We start from the raw sequence: 17,300 nt of genomic DNA, 5'->3' as shown, positions 1-17,300 counted from the left end.
TAGCTGCATTAAGGGAGAAGGAGTTGTGAAGAGAGAGGAGAGAGTAGATGATTGAAATGCAGAGCCTTAGAGAGGAAGAAGGTTCTGTATTGGGGTGACAACGCTTGGAGGGCACCAGATACCTGACTTATGGACACTGGGTGTACCAGGAGAGGGCAGAAGGTGAAATGAGAAGAAACAAGTGTTACAGTCTCCTAGAACAGCGTTACAAGTGGATGGAAAGAATCCTGGAGAGGAAGTCAAGAGACCAGTGATTTGGTGCCAGTTCATGTGATTTAAGGCAAGTCACATAATCTCGCTGGCCTTCTGTTTCCCAGGCTGTAAAAAGAGACAGCAGGACTTGGTCAGTGGTTCTCCATCTAGGAAATCTACTGGCTTTCAAATATTGGAAAGGAATTCAGATTAAAACAACAATAACAACAGCAAAAACAACAAACTAACATTGCATAAGGCAAACAAAACATGTCCATAGGCTAGGGCAAGCCCACAGCCCACCAGTTGCAACCTACTTTCTGTAGACTAAATAAATAATGTCTTCTATCATTTTTCAAATGTGTGCAGAGGCTATTGTGATTAATACAATAGCGATTCATTTAGATTTGTGAGTGAATCCAGAGTAACTTCAGATATTAGCAGATACTTTCAATCAACGGATATTAGTACAATTACCATTATGTGAGAGTCTACAGAACTTTTGGAAATTACAATATGGCCCTCATTCTTGCAAAGCCTGGGAATGAGTAGGCTGGTTGATCTCTACTACGCCACGTCTCCCTGCAAAAAAATTAAAGCACCAGCCTCCTGCTTTTGGAGCAAGTATTTTAGGTCTTGGATGCATCCATAAAGGGTCTGCAGCGGTCTCAGAGGGGCTGTAAAGTTGTATAACTTCAGTCCTCTAAGAATGGAGACTTGAAATGCAGTAGCAAATTCTACACCTCCAAGCAAAATAAGTTAAATTTGATTTAATTAAAATCTACATCTGTTGTAAAGGGCTTTTGGGGAGGGGTAGTCAGAAGAGCAAAATCAGTAGGAAGGAGGGAAGGAGGAAGGAAGGAGAAAGGAGGGAAGGAAGGAAGGAAGGAGGAAGGGAGGGAAGGAAGGAAACTGAGGGAAGGGAAGGGAAAGGAGAGGAGGGGAGGGAAAGGGAGAGAAAAAGAAGGGAAGAGGATGACAAAGGGTCAGATCCAGGTGGTTCAGAAGAATGCCAGCTCAGCTGGGTGACTTGCAGGCGTGGCCTCTTATAGACGAGTGTTGCTTCTGTACCTTTGTTCAAGCTATTCGTCTCACTCCCAAAACAACCCTCCTCCACGCCCCAACTCACTCCTGCTCCCTTTAGCCCGCGTTCAGGATCACCACATTTTCGCTGACTCCGCTGACTGCTGACCGTCCTACAGAAGAGCTCCTCTCCTGGGCTCCCTTGCACCCTCTGCTCACTGTGCTGCCCAACACAGTGTAATTTTCTGTTCCCTGGGACGTCTTCTTACTAGGCTGCTAACTCCTTGAGGACTGGCCCAGTCTTACTCATTTGCGTATCCCAACACTAATTCAGTGCTTCGCACAAACATGAGCTTAGTAAGCATCTGTGAATGAAAGACTGACTTTTCACTGTTCTCCCCACTCATGGTCGGTTGAGTTCTTACTGGTGAAATGGGCAGTGAACACCACACAGGAGGGAACAGAAATAACAGATGGTTTCCCAGGTGTCATGAAATTTCAGGCTGGGGGTCTTATATTCCACATCCGGCCCCTTCCCTCACTGTTAACACGGAAAGTTGTTCAAACAAAGCTGCTGATGACCTAATAATAATTTTGAGTCTAAAGCTGTTGGGTCTGAAATAATTTAATTTTCAAAGCAATGCATTATGTCTTTATCGCATTTGTTCTTGAGAATTAAGCAGTCGTGACATTCTGTCATCCCGAACCCCGATTTTCTCCTCAACCGTATATTAAGAAAACATAACACTTCCCCTTTCAACTTTCTAATAACGGAAAACTGAAATGAGACAGCAAATTCTGTGTCTTTTGCGACAGCGTTCATTTCCACCCGGGTCTGTTGTTTGGCTGTACGAGAGGCAGGAAGGTAGAGGAAATAACAAGCATATTCTGAGACGAAGAAAAAAATCACCTCCTTTTGACAGAAACTGGAAAGCCGTTTCCTGTTAACCTTTATCACCAAGAAACAGCCTGGAAATCGTGTGAGTTCCAGGCCGCTCATATTATTGTTCTGTAACCTTGGATTTTTAACTTATCCTGAAGTTTCCATCTGTGCTAGGGAACTCGAGAGTCAAAATGCCCAGAGAAAAAGGCCTCAGACATCTCAATTCACACACCGAGGCCCAGCGCACATGGCAGGAGCACCAGGCAGAAGAAACTTCTGGAGAGGTGGGAAATACTGATGGTTTGGGTTCCAAGTCGAGATTTTCTCCTATTTTTTTTTTTTTTAACCACTTCTGTTCTTTTTGATTCTCATGAGCGCCTTATTACAGGTCCCTCTTTTCACCAATAGGTGGCGACGTTGCATTTCCTGAACTACCAGGGCGGGCGCTTCCTCAAAGACGTAGTTCACAAAGAACGTTCCATGTCTCTGAGTAAACCCAAGGAAATGAATGATTTCTCTGAGATTCAGAGGGTCTGCATGGTCAATTCTAAGCCTTGTTCTGGATTAACCATGGGTTTCTGACCCTTTGACATCTGAGACGGCCCCTCCCAGGGTGAGGCAATTCCTAGAGAGAGTAAGGGACTCACCTGTGAGCACACCTTCCCTACCAACCAATCCAGAGTCCACATACCCTTCCTCGCCTCCTCTATGGGGCTCTTACACTCTGGGCCACCATCCCCCTGCCCTTATCACCCCAGGCCCAGGAAATGGACAACTCAGGACGGCCCTGTGCCCCAAAGCCCACTGAAATTACTCAAACCAGCCATCCCAAGCCTGCTTACCCTGTCTCCCCATTCCTTCCTGCAGAAACCACCATAAAGGCTCTTGTCCACAGATCCCCCCTCCCTCTGCCTCCTGACCAGCCTAGTGCATCCCTGTGTGGCCCGACCTGGCATGGCATGCCCCCTCCTCTTGGGAACCACTAGTAACAAACTATCTTTGCAATGGCAATCGTCTCCTGATCTGCTGGCCTCACCATCCCTGAATAATAATAAAACCTGCACTTTAAAACAGGTTCTTCAGCACGTTTAGTAGGACTGACCCTTAGGGATTGTTTTTGAGTTGAAGGGAATGCTGCTCTAGGCCAACGGCTAAACCAGACTCCCAGCGTTCCTTGAGCTCCATGAGAATCACACCCAACCTGGGCCAGATGGTGCTGACCTGAGAATACTTGATCAGATGGTCTGAAGGAGGAATAAATCCGTGCTATGCTATGACATGTCTGAGCCTATTAAATACTCAGGAGGCTCTGAGGCCCTGGGGAGTCTCGTCCCCTTTAACCTGTGGAAGCCTCACACTGCAGCAGACATACCATCCGGCCAGATAATGCCAGCCCCGGCTCCTCCTCTAGCTTCCTCCTCTTCCCTCTCACATCCTCCCCTTGGCACTTGGGAATCACTGAATATTTACAGCAAGTGTTAATTAAATGGGCCAGTGATTTCATTTTGTAGTGAACACAAATGTCACATTTGGATTGCTGACTTTTGATAGCAAAAAGGAGTGATCACAATGAGAAGGATAATTGATCCTGCTGTGAGTTTCTGAGTCCAAATATCTCCGATGTTTAGTATTTCAGCAGCACTAAAATCTACCCGGGACACCCAGTTGAGATCCAGCAAGTTCTGGTTAGCAGGCATCTCATTTTAGATTCCTGCCATCATTGTGACTGTGAGTGACAGGTAAGAGCAATGGCTGTCACCACCAGCCAGGAAAGACACCAGCCGCCAGGTCATGAACTCGGCTGTAAAATCCGCTCTCCCAGATTAAAGCTTTCTGGTATCTCCTCTCTTTCTTTTTTCTATTGCTCACTTCGGTTTATTGTTTATCAAACTCTAAGTCTGAGGAGACAAATCTAATCTCTATTTATTTTCCTACAAACAGTGTAGGTGACCAGAGCCACAAGCACACTCGGCTGGAGAACACACAATTAGAGGAACAGCCAAGACGTGGAGGAATCATTCTGAGCACAAACTTGTGTCTATACAGTAAAAAGACCTAGAGGCTTCCTTGGGTGTGTAGACATATTTTCCTTATATTTTTTCTTGACCTATTTCTTAAGCTTGCCTGGTGGATCCTATGAGAGGGTCATTGTTCTCAAATCTGGGGAGCTCTCCCCGTAGCACTAAACAATGATCTTGTAGTTGAAGGTGATCTCGGTCTCACATTGATCACAGGGCTGCCTGTAAAGCTCGTGTGTGTGAGGGGTAAGGGAGTGGGGAAGGATGAGGATGGACAGGCATGCGGAAGTCAGATCAGACAGGACATGCCAAGGATATCCTTAGCATGATGATGAGAAGAAGGGAAAACTATGAGTACAGGATCAGATGAGAATTCTAGAGAGATGCTCAGTGGCAACATACAGAGAGATTGGAAGGGGCCGGGACCAGAAGCAGAGATGAACAAGAGGATTTCCAGACCAGGACAGGTTTACTAATTACAGTCAAGGGGGTATGCATGGAGAGTAAGCGATGGGTATACGAACTATCTAAGCTGCAGAAATGAGAGGAATTAGTGACTGAGGGAAGAGAAGGGAGCAGGTGGGAGAGAGCAGGTGAAGTCAAGGTTGACTCCCAAGCTTCTGGCTTGGGGGCTGGATGGGTGGCAGTGCCAATCACACAGATAAGGAGGTACCACAGAAAGAGCAGTAAGTTTGGGGGGCAGAGAGATGATGACATCATTTGATTCAGGCAGAGGAGGGTAGAAAAGCACCTGTGGAATTCGAAACCTAGAGGCCTCCAGTGACCATGGGACCAGAGGCTGGACTGCCACAAACTGAGGAATCAATGGGATGTGGGAAGGGGGCAGCGAGTGTAGACCCATCCTTGTGAACCTCTGCTATGAACAGAAGGGGAAGCAAAGGGTGGAGGAGGATGCAAGTCAAGGGAAGGTATTTTCTTTCATTAGGGTGGGAGAGGCGTGGAAGTGAGGGGAGGGATCCACAGAGAAGCAGCAGCTGAAGACAGAGAAAAAGAGAGGGGAGACTGAGGCAGTGAGCCCTCCTACGTAGTGGAAGGGGCTAGAACTCGAGTACACGTGGCCCGCCAGCTTTGGATGAAGGGATAAGGATCACTCTTCCTCTTCCTGTGTGTGTGTGAGTGTGCAGTGAGGGGGTAAAGATGCCACAAACACAGGGCAAGCACAACCAACTTTGTGGGTAAGGGAGCAGGAAGCTGATGGACCTCACTCATGCTAGCTTTCATTTTCTCTGCAAAATCATAAGCAGTGTCACCTCCTCGGAGCAAAGGGGTGAGCTTCCGGTTGGAGACTGTGGCAAGAGAGAAAGCCATTGTGGGCAGGGCAGAGGACCCTGAACAGGCAGACTCGACAGAACTGGCTCGAAATATTGAAATATTGATGATCTCTGAAGGATTGGTCACAGTCAATCACACGCCAACCTGTAGTTGTGTGATTTTTTTTTCATTTTTTTCCACTGACCACACTCAGCAATTTGGGGGTAGAAATTAAAGAACTGTGTAACTGGATCGATCCTGGATCCAATCGATCCAGGGTAAGGGAGTGGTTGCAATGGTCCAAAATTGGGTTTGGACTGAAATGGCAGAGAAATGATGACAGGTGGGCTGACAGGACCTTGGACGTTGAGGAAAACAGATACATGCCTCTCCTTTGCCCAATGTGGAGTTTCCAACCTGTCACCAAACTTTGTGACTTCAAGTTGTCCCTGTAGGGGGCGCTCTGCCTATAGCGCTCTGAGTCCCATAGAGCTAGAACAGGAATGCCAGGCCCCGGAGGGCTGCTCTCCACGGCCCCTCTCACTCAGTGCTGGGTGCACCTGTGCTAACACCATCTCTGCAGATGGATGCTGGTTCTGCAGACGTGGCGAAGTGTGGAACCCGAGGTGGGCAGGGTCATCCACCTTGACTGGGGTGCCCCTGGCCCCGCCTGCACAGGGAACAAAGACAGTCTCTGATAAGCAATCATAGTGTCGCTTTTCACCTGTGAGAGGAAGGCAGCATGGGGTAGGGGGCAGGGCCTGAGGTTTGGAGTCAGATCTAACCCAACAGATGCGATAACTTTCTAGCCATGCTGGGGGGACAATTTCCCTGACCATCCTGGGCGCCCATCTCCTTATCTTTAATTAGGAATAACAATACCTGCTTCAAGGGTTGTTGCAAGGATTCACAATCATCCTTAATAATGGATAGTTCCCTTCTCTCTGATCTTTTTCCTCTTTAGGTAATTATTAAGACCCTGAAGCCACGGTAATTATTGCTGGTGATTTGACTGATGAGCACTTGGAGGGAGCAGGTCCCTTTTAGGCTAAATAAGGGGTCCATGAAGGCAAGTTCTTAGGCCTCCACCCCAAGTCCTTAAAGAAGACTTACTCTGGCTTAGAGGATGAAGCAGAATTCTCTGAGTTCAATTTGGCATTATTTAACATACTGGGGTCTTATTTTTCCTAATCGGTGTAATGGAGGTAATAATTCTGCCCTCACTCTCACAGACGTTTTGAATATGCATTACAGCGAAAGAATACGTAAGTGTCAAATTATAAACCATGCTGGGATGGCAGCCTAAACTTAGCTCCTCAGTGATACAGGACACTATTTCCACTCGTGAATTCCTAAAACTTGGCTGAAGGCAGTTGATCTTTTCATGGTCCTCTTTTATCAGATGGTTTTATTCTCCTTTTCCACGAAGGCTAACTGTACACGTGTTAGATGTGTAAGCGGAAGGTGAAAGGCTGTGAGGGGCTGAGAGGCAGGCTGCTTCAAGGGATGCGTGTGTAATGACAGCCAGGCTGGGGCTGCTCTGGTCTAGAAAGGTCAGTGTATGTGCACAGGGAGAGCGCCCAGCTGGACAAGAGTTCTTTCATGGACTCTAGTATATTCCAAGGTCTGGGTCTTTATGAAGATAATTTATCATATCACTCCTTTGGAGAAAACAGCCAATGGGCATCCCTAGACAGGCACAGAGCTATAAATTGGGAATTCTTCCCAAGCTGAAAATCAAGGAAAAATGCAGAATTCACCAATGTGAGAGAACCTGCCTCCTCTCTCGGGGAAAACGAACTATTGGTGTTTTCTTTTTTTTTTTTTTTCTCCCCATAGCCCCAGTGCATGGTTGTATATCCTAGTTGTAAGTCTTTCTAGTTCTTCTATCTGAGCCGCTGCCACAGCACGGCAACTGACAGGCAGGTGGTGTGGTTCGGCGACCAGGAAGGGAACCCAGGCAGCCAAAGCAGTGAGAGCGCCGAACTTTAACCACTAGGCCATCAGGGCTGGCTCACTATTGGTGTTTCCTTACTGTGCTGCTCCACTAGCTGAAGACTGGGGACTCAGGACAGTGGGGGTTCCGGGAGCCAGGATCCTCTGTGGCAGGTACTAAGGTGACACCCACCCTGGGAGGCGGCTGCAATAGCTCAAATGACAGATGATGACGGCCTGAGTTCAAGGAATAAAGAAGAGAGGGCAGGGAGGAAAGAGATTTCAGAATTAGCAGCAGCAAATTAACGCATATAAGAATTTGAGGAAGAGGAAAGACTTCAAGATGTAAAGCCTATATGACTGAATGGATAATGATGTCACAGATTTGAGGGGACCAGAGAAGGTCTGGGGAGGGGAGGGGGGTGGTGGGAAGGGATGAATTTGGCTGTGGGGCTGCTGAGTCTGAAGTATGCAGGTGGCCATGAGGTAATTGGAAATAGCAACCTGGGGTTCCCCAGAAAGATCAGCTTTTGTGATGAGCTGCAGTAGCTCCGCCTTGTGGCAGTGCTCTGCTAGGGGTCTGTCCCCAAAGGTGCATTCAGAGAGCTTTTCCTGAGGAGCGTTCTGTGAGGTGTCTGCTGTGGCCAATTAGGAAAGTGGGTGGCCAATGGCAGAAGTGTCATTGGGTCTCAGTTACCCCTTTCTCGGTTCTCTCTATTTTTAGCACCAGTTCTACCTTTGCAGCTTCCTCTGAGTATCTGGTTTCAGACAGAAGTCAGCTTGGAGTGATTTGGAAAAATCAGCATATTCTCAGCGACAAACACTTCAACCAGCAATCTCATGATGCCACAAGCTTTCCTCCAAGGCTGGGTTCTCCAAACCCACAAATAACTCAGCCCATAACAGACAGTTGGAAACAATAGCTAATATACACCCAGCCCAGTATTTTCTATTCTTGGTTAATGTTGGTGAAAAGCACCAGGAAGGAGGGGAGAAGCTGATATATGGCAAGTGTACTCATCCACCTTCGATTACAGGTGAATGATGTGTGAAATTCAACCGAATCTCGCCTTACGCTGCCCCTCCACCCAGTGGAATGGTTACTCTCTGCTTTATATGGTTACTTTTCCATTTATCTGAGAAAATGTAGCCACCATTAAAGAGAATATGACATCAGGATCATGCCCATCAGTAATTGAAATAGCTAAGATTAGCTCTGATATGTTCGCAGCTGTTAAACAAATCAAAAAGACATTAAACACAAGTCTAAATTTACTCCACCAGCTGAGGTAAAGAGACATACTCCTGCCTGTTAAATGGACCCTTTAACTCTGATTTTAGGTTCTTCTAACGCCTTCTGTGGTATTGGGATGGCTACATCTAAAACTACATTCCTGGTCGTGCTCTTTAGGAAGAAGTGAATTGTAAAGCATGGGTGTCCTGCTCTTGAATTTCTGTTAACATATTTTTATTTTATTTATTTATTTATTTTTTTTGTGAGGAAGACCAGCCCTGAGCTAACATCCAATGCCAATCCTCCTCTTTTTTGCTGAGGAAGACTGGCCCTGGGCTAACATCCGTGCCCATCTTCCTCTACTTTATACGGGACGCCGCCACAGCATGGCCTGACAAGTGGTACATCGGTGCGCACCCGGGATCCGAACCGGCGAACCCCAGGCCGCCGCAGTGGAGCGCGTGCACTTAGCCGCTTGCGCCACCGGGCCAGCCCCTCTGTTAACATATTTTTAAAGAGCTGGGTCTCTGTATTGGAAGTGTTAGAGTCCACTGGAAGACTGAGGCATTTGAACCTAAATGCCTCTGCAAAATTGTGTTGCAGTGAAGGTTCTGGACAGAAAGAGGCTGGTGGCTCCACAGATGACTGCTCAGGGAGGATCTGAAGGCTCAGATTCCGGCTTTGCTATGATTGGTACTTTGCCCCTGAACCCATGACATGACCCCCTCTGGCTTCATATACCTTTCTGCAAATGAAAACGGTAAGTGCAGATGATTTCATAAGATGGTTGCAACTGTTACCCATGAGAAGCAAATACAGTTCTCTGCAGTTACAAAATAAAACTCTTTATTATAGATTAATCAACAGAAAAATGCCCGCTGTTTCTGGTATTTTATTATGCCATGTCCTCCCACTACTGGGAAACGCATTGGTCTGTGGTTTGCTGCCAGGGGTCACTTATTCCTATTTGGGATAAAACAGGCAAGTTTCACAGGCCCGGTGGCCCTTGTGAAGGAAGAAAAGAATACACGGATTTTTGTTATGTAGCTTCAAACAGCCACGAAAAGAATCCATGGGTTTGTGTTATTGAAAGAGACTTAGTTTAGTTCAAGATATATGCTCTCTCTCTCCAAAAAAAGCAAAAGAATAAAAAGCTCTGATCTTCATTCCACACAAGCATCCTAGTGCAACAGCACAAACACATGTGTCCGTGCACACACTGACACACCTTACACACTCACGCCCCAGGTTTACATCTACTGGGAATGTAGCAATACCATGACCATTATTACTGGCAATGAACCAAGACAAACTCGATTTCCTTTCCTTTAATCACCCTACTCTCCCAGACTTTTCTGACAGAGAAAGAAACAAAGAAGCAAAAGAGTGGACACCAGGTGTACATACCTGACACAAAAGTACAAAACCACTGGTCCTGACTTTTTGGGGAAGTCATGTTCCAACACTCTTCGATCTAGCTGAAGCCAGTTTAAGTGTCCCCTGAGGAGAAGAGAGACACATTGGTTAGGGCTTAGGATTTCACAGACGTTTCTTGCGACGAAAGTCGACATGTAGCAGAATGTGCTAGATCACAGATAAACGTGGACCTTTGCCTCACTGTTAAGTTTTCAATATTTGGAGAACCCAAAGGAATTATCTGGGGAACACTGAATATCAAATTAGTGGGCGATACTGTGTGACGTGAGGGAGGAGAATGACAATCAGAAAGTCTGGGGCTTCAGACTTGCTATCCATTTCCTAGATTGCATTAAAATTAAAACGTAATAATGGGCCGGCCCTGTGGCTTGGTGGTTAAGTGCGCGCGCTGCGATGCTGGCGGCCCGGGTTCGGATCCCGGGTGCGCATCGAAGCACCACTTCTCTGTCCATCCTGGGGCCGAGTCCCACATACAGCAACTAGAAGGGTGTGCAGCAGTGACATGCAACTATCTACTGGGGCTTTGGGGGCAAAGAATAAAATAAATAAAATCTTTAAAAAAAAAAAAAAAAACGTAATCATACTCTCTCTCTTGTCCTGAATTCCCTCACCACCACATTCCTGACTGCCTTTTTTCCTGAAGGACTCAAAACACACGTTAGGAACATGTTAGCGATCTTCACAACATCTTGCCGGAAGCAGATGGGGTGAAAAGCGTATCATAGAGAGTATCTTAAAAATTTAAACATACACCTACCATATGACTCAGCCATTCTACTCCTAGATATTTGCCCAAGATAAACGAAAGCATATGTCCATGCAAAGACTTTTACACACAGATGTTCAGAGATACTTTATTTATAATAGCCCAAAACTTGAAACAACCCAACTGTTTATCAACAGGCAATGGATAAACAAATCATGATATAGTTATATAATGGAATATTAGGCAGCAATAAAGACAATGAACAATGTATATGGATGTATGCAGCAACAGGGATGAATCTCAAAATAGTTATACTGAGTGAAAGAAGCCAGACAAAAAGAGTACAGATGTATGATTCTGTTTATAGAAAACTCTAGAAAGTGCAAACTATTCTACAGTGACAGAAAGCAAATCAGTGGTTGCCTGGGGGTGGGTGAGAGGGAGGGATATAGGGGCGCATGAGGAAACTTTTGGGAGCGACGGATATGTTCATTATCTTGAAGGTGAAGGTGGTGATGGTTTCGCTGGTGTAGACATATGTCAAAACTTGTCAAATTGCACGTTTTAATATGTGTAGTTCACTGTATGTCAATTATACCTCATTAAAGCTATTTTAAACAGTGAACCACAGAGATACTTGATGATATACAAATGGAGTCACTTGTGCGTTTCTTCTTTCCCTCCCTCCCTCTTCTCTTCTTTCCTTCCATATATACTAACTGATCACCTTCTCTGACAAGGGTCTGGAGATGCAGCGGTGAGCAGGACAGACGTGATCTCTATTCCCTTCAAGCTTATATTTTTGTAAGGAGACACTCAACCACTATTTCCACAATTAACTATATAATTATTAATGGTATTAGGACCATGAGTTACGAGAACATGTAAGGACGTGATCTAGGTCTAGGGGTCTGAGAAGCACTTCCTGGTGTCTGAGTAAGATCTGAAGAATGACAAGAGTTACCTCAGCAAAGAGGAAGGAGAACCACTTTCTAAGCAGAGGGGCCAGCATGTGCAAAGGCCCTGAGGTGGGAAGAAACCCAGCACCATAGTGTCATGTGAGTAGAAAAGAATGGGGCTGGAGAGGGGTAGGGACCAGCCACCAGGCCTTAGAGGCCACGTTGAGGAGGTTGGTCTTTGAAGAGCGAGGCAGAGCCATGGAACAACTGTGAGAAGAGGAATCTACACTTTTCCTTCTCCTCTCCTGTCTTCTCCTTACCCAATCTCAGTCCATCATCCTAGAAGACTCAGAGTCCTATAATCACCTTTACTTACTAAAATCACATTGAATAGACACAACTCCACGAAATCTCCTCAGGTGCCTGACGCTGTGTAACACGGATGTGTGTGAAAATGTATACACACGTGTGAAAGGCTGGCGCTTATTCTGTGGATAACGAGAAACAAAAGCTGTCTGCATCACTGTATTAAAATGTTTGCTCCTCCAAGCACATACTTGCTCCAACAAACGAAAGAAAGAAAACACGCTAGAAGCTTCCATCTCCACCCTGAGACTTGATTCAAGCTGGATCTTTTACATAAGAAAAAAAATTCTTCTCTCAATTAAGCCCATTCCTGTGGCTCTAGGGATGATGATTGGCTCTGCTTCTGAATAGTGTCCACCTGAGGAAGTCTGGCCTCTTTTTCCTCCTTCTGAGAATTTCCATTTAGAAAAATATTTTTTCTATTAAAATTGTATTTTTCATTTTTGGTTACTCTTCTCTGAATACAGTAAAGGTGAAAAATAATGGGAAAAAGGTTTTCTAAGTAAAATGACTGAACCAGCTTCTCCCAGAAAGGTGGGGTAAATTCCCGTCCAACTAGAACACGGGATCTGGAAACAGAAAGGCTAGTGGCCAACTTCGTCTCTGGTCAAACCTGAAACGCTGATAATACCCCACAGGGATCATGCTGTTTCAAACCTCTGTGCCTTAGTTCATGTTGTTCCCTCTACCTAGAATGCCATTCCCCTCCTTTATCGCCCAATGAAGTCCATCCCTCAAGACCCAGCTCTCATGTGTCTCCAGAAAGCCTTCCCTGCCACACCGTCCCCCCGACACACCAGCCTGGGCTGGGGCTCCTCCTCGGACTCACAGCTCCCATCCTGGGCACACCTGTGGCTGCACTTCCTGAAGTCCATGGAACTTACTCTGTGTATGCGTGCTTCTTCCCCAACAGACTTTTTTCATCTGAAAAATAGAGACCTACTTCATAAGGTAAACACGTGTGGGTTTTTGATCAACTGGAAGATGTTAAGACAAATGTTAGACTTAATTTTCGGAGAGTAATAAGCTACAGTCCCTCCCTTCCTGCCTCTGAACATGTCCAGGATCTCCCAGGATCTTCTCTGTGAGCTCAGCCTCCTGCAAACGTGCCATACGCACGCTCTACACCACGACTTTGATCATGCTGTTTCTGCTAACTGGAATCTTCTCTCCAGCCTCTTTATCTGAATGCTAGCCATTGTTCAAGGCCAAGTTCAAGTCTTACTTTTAGTGAAGTCTTTCTTGATTGCCTAAGTCTCGGGTTTCTTTCAAACTTCTCCAGAGCCTCTGGTTTGTATTATCTACAAGGCATTTAGCATATTCTTGTGAAATTAGTTATTTTTAAAACTATGACCTGTCTCTCCAACTAAGCTGCAAGTTTTCAACATTAAGCAAAGTCATCCCCAGAACCTAGCACCATGCCTGGCAAATATGAGGTCCTCAAAAGGATGTGCTCATTGACTGGATGACTACCTCCCAAAGCCATTGATCTGTGCCTGGATCTTAACTTATTAAGGTGACTGAGTGACAACATGGAGATGTCAATGCCATTGAAAGAAAAGTTTAATGTTATTCACAATCTTCCTAGAAAGGTGAAGCACACCACGTCATGCAGGGCCATGAGGGGAAGCACCAGTGTTGGTCATGAAGCAGAAAGGAATATGAGGAAGGCATAGGCCAGAGTCTTTATTGGGGTTTCCATGAGAAAGGCAAGAAAAGGAAGGGGAAACAGCTTAGGACTGGCTAGTTTGAACAATTCCAGCAGCCTTTGAGGCATAAGGCTGTCCCCACCTGTCCTGTACCTGGCCCTGGGTTAATATACAGCATCGGAAATATTGCCTTGGTGTGTGCAAGTTAGGTAAAGGGAGTGGTTCAGAGTATGGGCTCCAGGTTGCAGGGGAAATGTAAACAACTTTGGTGTTAGTTTGGTATTGTAATTAATGGATGCCAAATAAATACAGAATCTAAGAAAACTCATAACAGCAATCCATCCAATGGCTATATAGATTTAAATTTTAATCTTTTGCCTTACAATAATTCTTGATAAAGGGGCTGGCAGCAATAATCTCTTCATGATCCTCACAAGGGAAATACACTAGAATGGTTCAAGAGCACAGAGGTTTTACTCTGGCCCAAGTTCAAAGAATAAGGAAGAAGTGAGAGACAGAATGTTCTACATGTGCCCTCAAGATCCATCAATGGGCCAGGCTTGAGAAAACCTCACCCCACCCCAATGGCACCACATTACTGACCACACAGACAGCTGGGGATTCAGCTTGGGTCTCTGAGGGCCATAAGTCACTTGGTGAAGAACCTCCAAGTGGGGACATTTAGCATGAAGCGACACAGACACAGTGTCACTTGGACACCACCCTGTTGGTGGTATCCTCACCACCCATTCTTCATCCATGTTAACAGAGGACACATAGAGGAATGGATTCCCTCCCTCCCCGACAATAAACTTTTTAAAAGAATGACATTTTAGCAATGAATTTATTTAACTGGAAACTCCTTTGTTCCCAGCTATATATTGGTTTAGCATTTATCAGGCAATGAAATGACTAGAAAGTAAGAAAATGGCAGGACGCAGAGAGAACAAAGGGGCCAGAATCACCCCAAATTGAAGAGTTTGCCTCTGAGGAAAAATGAATTTCCTCTCTCCACTTCCCCTGCTCGAACTCCTCAACCCCAGTTCTGTGAGGGATGGCACCACACACACCCTCACAGGGTTCTGACATTCACGCAGAGGTGGGCTCCCCACACCTGGACTCCTGGGACCCTCAGGGGGAAGGAAGTCAGATCTCTCAATTTTATGTGCATTTTATGTAAAAATCCCCCCATGGAAGGCTGCTCACAAATGGAAAGACTGAGGGGACAAAGGACTTATCCAAGGTCCCTTATGATACCTGCCCGATGTTTAGGCAAAAGCTAAGAGATGGATTAAAAAGTAGACTGGAAACCCCAGTTGTGAGGCCACCACTTTCGGCTATAGTAGGACTTGTTAAAATATTTTCTGCTTATTGTATTGTGTTCCAAGTCACATCTCCTACACCAAGTATCAAAGATTCCTCCCTGGCCAGAACTTTATCTTTCCTATGTAACACCTCACAGTCCCAACATCAAGTCACCTCCTCAATTTTTTTTTTCTTTAGTTAGGGTGGGATGGGGAGCAAAGAGATAAAAGGAGCATTTTCTCTATACAGTTTAACTAAGAGATGCCTGCTAGCTTGGTTTTCATTATTCTCATTGATTTTTCATTTGGGAACTCACATCAGTGCATTTGCCAATAACAAAGCAAAAAAACAATGCTCCATCAGACACTCAGAGTATTTTTTTTTTTTATTGCTTGAATGATAACTATCTTTAAAGCTGAGCAAGATAACACTCGTTTGGTTTATGGTGGCAGTAGGTCAAACTGTTGGGTCAGTAATAAATATGCAATCGCTTCCAGGCAACCGAAATTGGACGCATTTATTTAACAGACTGCTTTTAGCTTCTAACATCTCATACGCATAGATTTTTGGTTCAAGTGTTGGCACCTTCAAGAGAGATGGCCTTAAGGAGAGCTTTGTGGATAGAGAGCTACTGGAGGGAGGAGGGTGTCATAGGTCTATCTGCACCGATCACTTCTTGGACCCCAGGGGAGAAGGATACTCTGTGCCTTTTAGAGGTTGTTATCGTGGATAGTTTATTTCATATGGAATGAGCTTCCCAAGAAAACCAAAGCAAGGGTATGAAGTTCTTACAGATGTTACTGGGTAGAGGGGGTGGGTGGAGAGCTCTTCAGATGGAAGAGTGTTTAGCTACTTGGTGTCCTGACTCAGAAGTACTTCTGCGCCTCAAGCACAGCTCAGGTGTACTGATTTAGCTAGAAACTCTCAAATAGTGTGTGAGTGAGTGTGTGTGCATGTGTGTGTGAAAGAGAGAGAGCGAGCGAGAGAGAGAGCCTGCACCAGAGAGAGACACACACCCCCAGAGAGAGATTAAGATGAGGTGTGTATTGGGGAAACCAGATTACTAAATCATGGGCTATTCAGTCCAATTAAATTTATGGCTTTAATTCTTTCCTCCTCCTTTCCCCCCCACCCAAAGCTCCCAGTAGATAGTTGTATGTCATAGTTGCATATCCTCCTAGTTGCTGTATGTGGGACGCGGCCTCAGCACGGCCGGAGAAGCAGTGCGTCGGTGCGTGCCTGGGATCCGAACCCGGGCCGCCAGTAGCGGAGCACGCGCACTTAACCGCTAAGCCACGGGGCCGGCCCTGGCTTTAATTCTTTATTTACGGAGGAATTGTTTGCTCCACTATGTTCTCTTAAGGCTGTTGCAAATGTTTTCTTATAGCACCTTCTACACTGTATCTTATTATTTACCTCCTAAATTAAAACTACAAGCCCTACAAGGAGTCAAAGTCTAGTTATTTCTGTACTTCCAGTGCTTAACAGTGGATGCTAAACAAACATTTGTTAAGGAACAAATACATCAGCTTCAAATACGGCCCACAGATCAATACTGTTGTCGGTTCAGTGGCTGCCATCCACGTATAGACACTGCTCTTGCTCTAAGTAAATAATCTCCCTAGTGGGTGAGAATTCACTCTGTTCAACTAGTCCAGGATCTCAGCTCTACAGGATCACTTGCATTGGGAAGGAAAAAATCAGGAGAAAGCCTGGATCCCTAAGGCCTGCCCTGATTGCCCCATTCTTTTTTATTTATCTTAGCTGCACACAGAAAGAATTCTCTAAAGCCCTTTTCCGGTCACTAAATAGAAGGTACCGTTGTTTGCCGTAAGGTCTGGCGGTCTACCAGGCCGTATCCGAGGTGGTAATGAATGCTGAATGCCATGTTCGCAGAAGCAGCTATTACAGCCCAGGCACAGAGGTTGTACCATTGATTTTCTCCTCAGTCTCGTGGTAGAGGGCATTTAGTGAATGGAAATCCCAAACCTATTTCTGAATAAATTACTTTCCCAGAGCTGCCTCTTGTTGTTTCTTCCACAATTGGACAATTGCTTTCCTACTGTTTATTTTTAAATTGGAGATAAGCTTGAGACTGGGAATGCTTATCAACTAGACCCTTTTCAGATGACTCAGCCAATGCCAGTCATGGTTCTAGTCAAGAGACACAAAGACTCAAGCACACTGCAGAGCAGAATATTCTCCCATTGTCCTGGCATTGGGTGTGCAGATGCATTTCCAGTGCATCAGGGCATTCTGGACCTTCATCATCCAGATAAATCAGATTCCCCAAACAGTACCAGTCAATGATTCAATTAATTAAAACATACTACGTTGTTACAAAAAAAAATCCTTAATTGGTTCTTAAACTAGAATTCTGG

General features: G+C 45.4%; 1 protein-coding gene across 4 annotated transcripts in view; it reads right to left on the bottom strand.

Annotated features, from left to right (window-relative positions):
- FRMD4A (FERM domain containing 4A) overlaps positions 1-17,300 on the bottom strand; it is a 284,467-nt gene that overhangs the window by 127,561 nt on the left and 139,606 nt on the right. For all 4 annotated transcript variants that reach the window (XM_087420815.1, XM_004425353.3, XM_087420814.1 and 1 more), the window contains exon 4: positions 9,965-10,057. In XM_087420815.1, the coding sequence (XP_087276941.1) occupies positions 9,965-10,057 (93 nt within the window). The remainder of the gene's footprint in view (positions 1-9,964; positions 10,058-17,300) is intronic.

This window comes from Ceratotherium simum, chromosome 32 (assembly GCF_057802395.1).
Source record: "Ceratotherium simum simum isolate JZ-2026a chromosome 32, ASM5780239v1, whole genome shotgun sequence".
NCBI lineage: Eukaryota > Metazoa > Chordata > Mammalia > Perissodactyla > Rhinocerotidae > Ceratotherium > Ceratotherium simum.
This window is presented reverse-complemented; position numbering and strand designations above follow the sequence as displayed.